The sequence below is a fragment of the Zerene cesonia genome, chromosome 20 (assembly GCF_012273895.1).
Source record: "Zerene cesonia ecotype Mississippi chromosome 20, Zerene_cesonia_1.1, whole genome shotgun sequence".
Classification (NCBI taxonomy): domain Eukaryota; kingdom Metazoa; phylum Arthropoda; class Insecta; order Lepidoptera; family Pieridae; genus Zerene; species Zerene cesonia.
In genome coordinates, this window is record NC_052121.1 from 4603936 (window position 1) to 4613621 (window position 9686).

General features: G+C 31.8%; 2 protein-coding genes across 2 annotated transcripts in view; both read left to right on the top strand.

Annotated features, from left to right (window-relative positions):
* The first annotated feature begins 65 nt into the window (after window positions 1-65).
* Window positions 66-3545, top strand: LOC119835247 (polymerase delta-interacting protein 3-like). Its single transcript, XM_038359962.1, has 8 exons — window positions 66-291; window positions 389-560; window positions 979-1057; window positions 1151-1270; window positions 1822-1978; window positions 2057-2231; window positions 2706-2881; window positions 3357-3545. The coding sequence occupies exons 1-8, from the start codon at window positions 224-226 to the stop codon at window positions 3445-3447; spliced, it is 1038 nt and encodes a 345-aa protein (XP_038215890.1). The 5' UTR covers window positions 66-223; the 3' UTR covers window positions 3448-3545.
* Window positions 3546-5180: 1635 nt separating this feature from the next.
* LOC119834852 (RNA-binding protein cabeza-like) overlaps window positions 5181-9686 on the top strand; it is a 6470-nt gene continuing 1964 nt past the window's right edge. Inside the window, exons 1-6 of the mRNA XM_038359369.1 lie at window positions 5181-5338; window positions 5420-5608; window positions 5694-6084; window positions 7556-7587; window positions 9070-9212; window positions 9291-9684. Of these exons, the coding sequence (XP_038215297.1) occupies window positions 5329-5338; window positions 5420-5608; window positions 5694-6084; window positions 7556-7587; window positions 9070-9212; window positions 9291-9684 (1159 nt within the window). The 5' untranslated portion in view covers window positions 5181-5328. The remainder of the gene's footprint in view (window positions 5339-5419; window positions 5609-5693; window positions 6085-7555; window positions 7588-9069; window positions 9213-9290; window positions 9685-9686) is intronic.

Consider the following 9686-nt stretch of genomic DNA (forward strand, 5'->3'; position numbering starts at 1 on the left):
TTATTTTTTTTAAATAATCTACATTTGGTATATTGTCTATGCCTTCTTCGTTCCATAAATTATTTTGACATTTAGGGAATATGGAATGCTGATTACTAAAGTCTGTTTGGTTTTCTGTAGCCGTAAGGAATAAATTGAGGCCTGATTTATGCTGCAATTTGATTAAAAATATAGCTACAAAGGTGTGCTTTTTGTTTGAAAATATACATTAAAGCTGTAAAATATGGCATCGTATGTAAATATGAGTTTAGATGATATAATACAAAAAAAGAAACGAGGAAATCAAAATAGGTGCGTATTTCAAAATTCCTTCATTAATTATTGTGTGTTTATGTTTTTAAATATTGTATTAATTTTGTCGTATATTGAAAAATAAATTTAATTTCAGAAAAACCGGTAAACCGAAAGGACCCCCGGTTTTAAAAACGGATATAATTGATGCTAGGAATAAAATAGTCTCTAAGAAAAGGACTCAAATCAGAGATGCAAGAGAAAAATTAGCTGAACTTGCTAAGCAAAAGGATGCCCGATTAAAGTTACAACAACTAAGGGCGAAAAAGGTAGTTTATACGTATTCTAGCTTACCGCCTGCTGTTTTGTCAGCGAATATTTCTTTTTCAGCAGCCTTCATCTCAAGATACAAAAATCATATCTTTTAATTGAAAACAAACAAACTCGCTTTTGCAATTTTAATATTGATTTATCAAGCTTTTTATACAAACAACCAGTGAAAAATTTTTGGTAAAGGTTTAATTGTTCCAAAGGTATGGTTGATGAGGTACTAAACTACTGCTTCTACTAGTACTTCAGTTTTATTATAATTATGATGATGATGAATTAATTTAAAATGTGTATATAAGGTCTATGTATAAGTAAATGTTCCATTTGTTAAATTTAATTAGATGAGTAAATATAAGTATTTTTGACAACCAGTTGTCTTACATGGATATTTATTAGGTAATTAATTTTTTTCAACAGGCTTCAATGAAACCCTCAGGATCACATTTAATACAAAACAAGCAAAGGGCAATGAAAACATATATAAAAAGAGATAGAGGTGAATATTTTCTTATTTGAATTGTTGTGTATTATATTTTATTACTATGGGTATTCAAACATAATTTATTGTGCATTATAATTTTGTTTTCAGTTTTTACAGACCCATCTCGACAAGTTGTATATCAACCTTTACAAAACAAAAGCTTGGGAAGAAAACAAAGAAATAATCAAAGATTTTTAGAAGACAGGACATTTGCTTCAACATCTATATGTAAGATAATTTCCATTGGATATCATTGCAATTTTTATTAATTATGAAAAAAACTGGTTCTTTCATAATTAAAACTAATAATAGACAATTACAAAATAAGTACTTAATTAATATATCCTATATCTAATTAAATCATTCAAAACTTATTGCTGAGATTATCCTTTACAGAGTTTAACATAAAGCTATTAAAGTTATATTAAGAATTTGAAACAAAATTCTTCCACTTCTAATGGAAGAAATTACTTTGTACATGATGATAATGGATATTTTTTTATTGTTTTACTTGCATAATCTCTATAGTTATTAATAATGTATGTAATCTAACATTAAATATGGTCTTTATATAAGTTGTTTTTAAGTATGTTTAAAACCTTTTATAACATAGATTGTAATTATCCATGAACATACCTGAAATTTGTACAAGTTTTACAGGCATTACAAAATTTAAAGCTGATATCCCACTGTAGTGCCTTAGATCAACTCCTGTCATCACAGTGCCCCCACATTCTATGTGCAATATATTCCTGTAAACTTTTTTTTTTGTTTTGTAGCTAAGTTATCAATAAAACCTATATTGCGTACCATAGAGAATGATCTTGAAATCATTGATGATCCTATGGGTGAAGATTACAATCCTGCACCCATACTATCAAATAGAAAAGCAAGCCTACAACTTAAGATAATAGCACACAATAGTGACAATCTGAGGTAAAGAGTTTATAGAAAAGTACAAACATGAATAATTTTTCTTTATATATCTGTTTGGGTTGAATTTGTCGTTTTTAGGATGGCAATCAGAGAAAGAGAGAAAAGTCCACCAAGACCACCATCAATACTTAAAAAAAGACCTATGGCAGCTTTGCGTATGGAAAAGGCTGAGGAAGATAATGAAAAACCCCCCCTTGAATATAGAATTATTGTAAGCAATTTACGCAGTACTGTTACAGGGGGTGACATAAAGGTATGACATTAATATCTACATATAAGATGAATGCAGATTGGAACCGCACCACATACAACTTAGTCGCTGCAGTAATTGTTTTGCATTTGCATGTTGCATGATGCAGCCATAATCTGCATTCACCTTTATAATCATTTAATTTATTTCATACTTTTACTAATAATCCATACATTTTTGTCTGTATTCAATATTTGTTTAGAACTTACTTGTTACAATATTTTTGGCCTGATTTTATATTACAGAAGTTTTAAATTTGTACCAGGTGTTCCTGAGATTAGCAAGTTTAAAATTCTTCAGTGCTGTAGTATTAGCATTATATAGATGTATTGAACTTGACATATTAAAATATGACATTATGTAATGTAATTATAAAAAAACTGATTTTGAGTAGATTTGCTATACTATATTATGGGTAGTAGTAAATAATATAAAGGTTGTATTAATAATAGCCTTTTCATCTGTGACTTGTTTTAGGAATTATTTGATGATGTAGGTGGTATGTTAGAATCACGTCTTGTTAGACCTGGTACCGCTGAGGTTATATATAAAAGTTTGGAAGATGCACAGAGAGCTGTGGACTTGTATCATAATCGACAATTGGATGGTCAACCTATGAACTGCCTCCTTGTAACTCCGAGAACTTCATCCAAGTATGTATTTAAATCGTTATATATGGGTGTACTTTTCAATTGATTTTTATACAAATTCGATTTCGAAAAATAGTTCGAATTCAAATGCGAAATGTATATTATGTAAACCATAATCTAATACACTTGAAGACACAATTACTTTAATCACAATTTTGATTGATGTATTTGTATACAGCCATTCAAGAGAAGTTCAGTAAAAACACTCCAAAGAAATATATATGTCACTATAAAATTGTAAACACGAAGATTACAATCTATCGGTTGATACAAACTTATTATATATTTTATAAAGAAATATTTTTTTACTGATATCAAACCTCATGAATTTTGGTAGAGAGATATTTATTAGCAGACTGATATCATCAAATAAATTATGGTTGAATAATTTCAATGGAATTGTCGTTAAATAATACAATAAGTAGTAATAGGCTTCGATGTTATAATTTTAGTTAATGTAACGTGTATTCTTTTTTAGAAGCAGTTCGAAACCCGCTCTTATAAGCAGCAATTCTACAGTAGAACCGGATTTATCGACATTTCATAAAGTGCTCTTTAGTCATTTCTAGGGAGAAGACTGGTGAGTGACGTAAGGAGGCAGGCTTTTTTCACGCATTTTGTTTTTGATATTTAATAATGTACGATGAATAAATAAACAACTTAAATCGAATCTTTGTTTAATTCCCTATTCCTAAAGATTTACAAAAACGTATAATTATATATACAATGTTCACTCAGTTATCACTGAATTTATTAAACATAGGCGTGGAAATTCGCATCTTAGCATTATGGAAGTATTACCCATGGAAGTACTACAGATTACCTACCTTCTAAATAGATACTAAGTAAGTACCTAAGCATTCGCATAACCATTCCTATTTTTGTTATAAATGGGTACCTACTACTTAATAGCTAACCATTTCTTGGAATTAAGTAGATACTAAAACGTGCAAAAATTGAAAAAAAAGGACTTGAGCTGATCACTTGAGTTGATATTTTAATAGTCAAAATGTGGTGGAAATGTATTCCTTTCGAATACGCAACAAGTCGACAAGTTGTCGTTAGGTAGATAAATTTCTAAATTTAAATCAACATAGATACCTACCTACCTAGGTATGGTGTATGTATGGAGTACATGTTAGCTATGTAAACTTATTTATCACAAGTTTATCTTGCAACTGTGTACTAATAACTTGAATGTACTTTTATGCACGCTACCAATAATCTGTTTAAACCTTTATCAAGTGGCACACAGTTAAATGAGTAAAAAATTTTAATTAGGTTACTACATTTTACGCTTTTTTTAAGGTCATTGAGAAGACCTATTATCATCACTTATATCGTCGATCATCTAAAATTTATTTTAATAAAATAGTAGTTATTCAGACCATTTTTGCACATTTTGTTTTTAATATTAATTTCTGTTTGTTTTTCAATCACGTATAAATTAAAAAACAAATTAGCGAATATGTAACTATGTGCCGGTGCCGTTGCAAGAGGTTTTTAAATAGTTCCTTAACGTAAATATAAATATAAATAGGTATATGTATATAGCTATATAAATAGCTGACGTGATCTAAGCATCTAAAGTCGAAAAAATGTCATAGTACCTCTTCCTCAAAAATCCTCAAAGTTCAATATTCTGTAGTTCACGTGAGCGGAAAGCTACTTACTTACTGAATAGCCTGAGGGAGATCGCTTAAAAAGTAATTTTCTTAAAATAAAATGCATAATGTAATATGTAACTATAAAATAAACGCTATTTGCTAGATGCGCGTTATTCGCATGCTGTTTATTACAATTAAAAAACTAGTTGATCGCCCCGGCTTTACCCGTGGAACGTATGGTACATTTACAGCCCATGTTGTCAATTGCAGCTTTCTATTGGTAAAATAATTTTTGAAATTAGTCCAGTGGTTTTTGTCTGAAGACATTAGAAAGTAGAAACATACTTACAGTTAGAATACTACTACAAAGAGTAATACGGGGGTACTTTTAGATATAAACTCTTTGCATAAGATACTTAAATACAAATGTTTCCTCTTAAAATATATTACAGTAGGAACATTCATATAGTAAAAGTAAAAATTACTAAAACAACGATAAAATACATATTTGATAAAAAAATAATCATGCAATAAAATTCCTCTTATTATAATTTATTTTAAATTATTATAATAAGAGGAATTTTATATATACAGTTCTATTTAAAGAATTTGAAATGGTAATATATTGGCATTACGTTTAAAAATCAAAAATATTTCCGGTTTTGTTGTACCATAGAGCACTAGAAACTTAGACGCGTCTTGCGTGTTTCCGTTCTCCATATTACAATAATTATTTCTTCGCGATTTACGCTCTGTCGTGTTTAGTGTGATTTTCATTAGTAAAGAATGTTATTTATTTGTAATTATTGAAATTCGTAATTATATTAATATAAAACCAAAATCATGGGCGATCGTAAGTCTACTTGTTTAATTTTGTAAAAGTATACATATCTTTTAAAAATAAGGCTAAAAAACGTGGGTTCTTTGCTTGCAGCGTACGCATCGTCGGACTATGGCAGCGGATCCTATGGAGGTCAATATTCAATGCCGCCACCATCTCTAGGATCAGGTGATAGTACCTATAGCGCACCTCAACAGCAAAGTGGTAGTTATACTCAAGGAAGTTATGGCGCCGGTGGACAAAATACTAACCAAGCGTGGAGTCAACCGAGCTCTGGAGGGGGTATGTGTCTTTTAATTATTAGAATACTATTGAATTCGTTAGTATGAATTATATTAAGATATTTTAATGGACTTGCTATTTGTAGGGGGTAGTGGAAGCTATGGCAGTCAGGAAAATTATGGACAGCAAAACTATGGATCAAATTATGGAGGTAGTGGTAGTGGATTTGACCGCAATGGTAGCGGTAATACTAGCTACAATGTAAGTGGAACTGGAGGTGATCGCGGAGGAAATAATTATGGCAGTAGTGACCGTGGTGGGAATTATGGAAGCAGTGAGCGTAGTGGGGGAAACTATGGAAACAATGATCGTGGAAGTGGGAGTTATGGAGGTAGTGACAGAAGCGGTGGCTCAAGCTATGGTGGTGGAGGAGACCGTGGAAGTGGTTACTCAAGTGGCGGCGATAGAGGAGGCTACGGCAGTGGAGACAGATCAAGCTATAATAGAGATGGAGGAAATAGAGATGGTGGATACGGGTAAGCATTGCCAAATTTTTTATATCAAATTTATTGATTGTCAAAGGAATAAAAACCGTATTAGAGTCCAAAACAAGTACTATTATCCTACAAAACAAAAAATGTAAAATATAGTGGGAAAATAGGTGCTCAAAACTTAGTTATATTGTCAGGTCAGAATGGAAAATGGTACTTTTGGTTTGTATTTGTTATAATATATAGTAGGTGAAAGAAGAGATATTTCAAAGTTTATTTATTTATGAATAAATTCAAAGATGATTTGTAAACTAAAAGTACAGTTGGTTTATTTACAGTATGGTTAATTTTCGTCAACATGTATTTGTTACATGTTGAGTAATGAGTTTTAGAATGTAATAATTTAATACATGATTCTCTGTGTGTTGGGTTTCTATAATAGGGATATTACTGAGGTAAAACGGGAAAATGTTATTGGTTTTATATGTACCTCTCTCTGACTTTATTTCTTGGTAAACAAATTATGATAGAGTGTAATTACAGGATTTTATTTGTACATAATGTTTTCTATATTCCCATAATATGTCTTCTGCTTTATTATGGCTAATGTATATTGTTACTATTTGAAATATTTTATTGATGTCTTGTCCAAAGGACAAAAATATCTTCTACATATTCCGGACTGCTGATAAATGGTAATTAAAGGGAGTTGACTATGCTTCTTTAACTTACCACATTTACTCTAGTCTGTATATGGTAAGCTTTTTCATGCAATGAGGGATTTATTTTTTGTGTGTATTAAGTTGGTGTTATAAAATTATTTACTAGACAAATTATGTTACAGCAAAACAAACATATCTTAGTTTTTCAATGGGTAATACTTGAGATTTCATATTTGATTGGTTTGCATTTATAAAACTATTGTAATTTTATCAGCTAACAATTTTTTTTTGGGATATAATAGATTTTCAACATTTAATTAGTGCAACATTAATGTTTTTCAAATGCAAACATTTTTCCATAGTTAAGATATATATTCCATCTTGAAAAAGTGTTACATTTATAATAACACATTGTTTAAATTCACCCATAATAATTTCACACTTCCTTCTATATTAACTCTGAACTATTAATGATGATACATTACTAATAATTTTAAGTTATTGAGGTAATATGGGTTACATTAGTCTACAAATAATTATTTTGTTTAATTTGAAATTTCTATATCTGCTATAACTGCTACAGAAAGTTGGAATAATCACAAAATTACATAAATTGTGTACACTTTTTCAAGTGAAATAGAATTCTGCATGTGTCTACCTGTGTCTACATATTATACTGTATGCTGTTATTGTCAACCAAAAATTCTAAGGTTTTCAAGGTTTTTCATTATGGTAAAGAAAAGGACCCACATTATGGAATAAGGTCACTAAAATGGACCTTAGGTGTGCTACGTGCTTCATTCAGTGTGCCCCCAACCTGCCAGTGTGAACTAAATGGTGTTTTATTGTTATAGTGGCGGCGGCAGGGGGGGTGGTTATAATAAAGGTAAAGCTCCTCGTAACTAACGAGTGGTGCTTTTGTTATACTTTTTAATTGTAAACTTAAGGGCTGCCAAATTTGTCCTATTACATAGTGATAGTGTTTAACTACCGGAGGGCAAATATGATCTTTGACATATGCTTAAGTATGTCACAGTCGAAAGTCAAGTTATAATATAAATTGGATCAAAACAGTAAATCCATGAAGAGAAAAATGCTTGTTTGGAATTGTTGATGTGTAACATAAACTGGTGCAATTAACGGAATTCATTAAACTTGAAAGTATGATGCAGGCTGAAGGAGTCATTTTTTGCATACGTGGAGGTTACTTTTAAGCTATAGATAACAAAATTTAGGTGGTGTTTGTATGTGAGCAACTTCAAAATATCACATACTATATAAATAGATATACACATAGTTTTGTAATAGCAGTATTCCACAACTCTGATTGTGAGGCAAACCCTAAGCAATTGGTGTTTGATTGTATTTTATAACATTTGACATATTCAAAAATGATGAAAATTTATCTTATAAATACAAAGTTATAATGGTACAAATCTGAAAGTACTGCTAAAGGAGGGATTTAATACACTGCTTCCAGGAGTTACAGCATATTGGTACAATTTTGTCAATGTTTGTGAGTGGATATCAAAGATTGAAGGTTACCATGGACTTTAATGTGGAGAGGTTTCCAAGTTTATTTATGTAGGAAGGCTATTCAATTCAATTCGCTATTATATTAAGAGGTCAGGTCAGGTTATTTCAATAAAAAGTGGATACTCTTTATAATCATCCAATTTATTAAATTTATATGTATTCTCAATTTAATGTATGTAGTGGATTTTATTCATACACAACTACTCAAAGAAGAGGAAGCCTAATTTCACTGAAAAGGATGTCTGTTAAATTGAAATTCTACCGGAAGCAATCCATCATCACTTGTATTTATTATTTAAATTAATGTTTCCATTACTATAATATTGATATTTTAAGGTATGTTATACATGTCCTCTCTGCATTGGATGTTTTTAACTTATTACCGTTATCGACATCCTTACTCACGGAATATTACTTACTACCTGGGCTTATGTTGGTGTAAAATATATGTTGTAGCAATACCAATCGTTGTGGTGAACCAAAGTACGTTTATGAATCATAGGATTAATGTAAGATCTCTACTGGTGTACCACTGACTATATTTTTGGCAGCCCTAATCTTCTACAATAGTGTTAAAATGCGCAATTTTCTGGTCAGTTAAACGTAGTTATATGTTATTTTGATATCTACCATTTCTATACTAAGGTATACTCTCACAAATATAGGTTTGATTTATCGCTGTTAATATTCTTAAAAAAATATTGTAACAAAGGTGTTAAAATTTTTTATTACATCACAAAAAGTCAAATCTTCTGCTTTAAGGTTGATGCAAGCTAGAATCGTTGTAATAATGTTTTTGTTAATTGTTTTATTAATATTCTTTAATCTTTAGGAGGCGGTGGCGGCTACGGCGGAGACAGGGGTGGTGGAGGTGATATGGTGACACAAGAAGATACTGTCTTCATTCAAGGCATGAACCCAGCTACTACTGAAGATGAATTATGTCAGCACTTTGGAGCTATTGGTATTATAAAAGTAAGTGAAAAAAAGATTTTATCTTGTATATTTTAAGACATTTTATACATAGTATTTATTTATTATTTCTCTTTTCAGACCGATAAAAAGACACAGAGGCCCAAGGTTTGGATGTATAAAGACAAAGCGACGGGGCAGCCGAAAGGAGAAGCTACTGTAACTTATGAAGATTCCAATGCCGCCTCCTCGGCTATTCAATGGTTTGATGGAAAGGAGTTTAATGGAACCACAATTAAAGTATCCCTCGCCCAGCGGCAAAATACATGGGGCGGAGGAAAGGGCGGCGGCGGTGGCGGTGGCTTCCGTGGCGGGCGAGGCGGCGGCGGCGGTGGGGGAGGCGGAGGTGGCCCGCCCCGCGGGGGCAGAGGCGGCGGCGGCGGGGGTAGCGGCCCGCCCTCCGGCAACCGCGAGGGCGACTGGAGGTGCCCCAACCCTAGCTGCGGCAACACCAACTTCTCTTGGAGGAAGTCGTGC

Excerpts from the sequence above, each read along its gene's own strand:
- LOC119835247 (XM_038359962.1), top strand. The coding sequence starts at position 224 with ATGGCATCGTATGTAAATATGAGTTTAGATGATATAATACAAAAAAAG. Across the intron at positions 1,058-1,150 it reads ATATATAAAAAGAGATAGAG|TTTTTACAGACCCATCTCGA; the intron begins GTGAATATTTTC and ends TTTTGTTTTCAG. Across the intron at positions 1,271-1,821 it reads ATTTGCTTCAACATCTATAT|CTAAGTTATCAATAAAACCT; the intron begins GTAAGATAATTT and ends TTTGTTTTGTAG.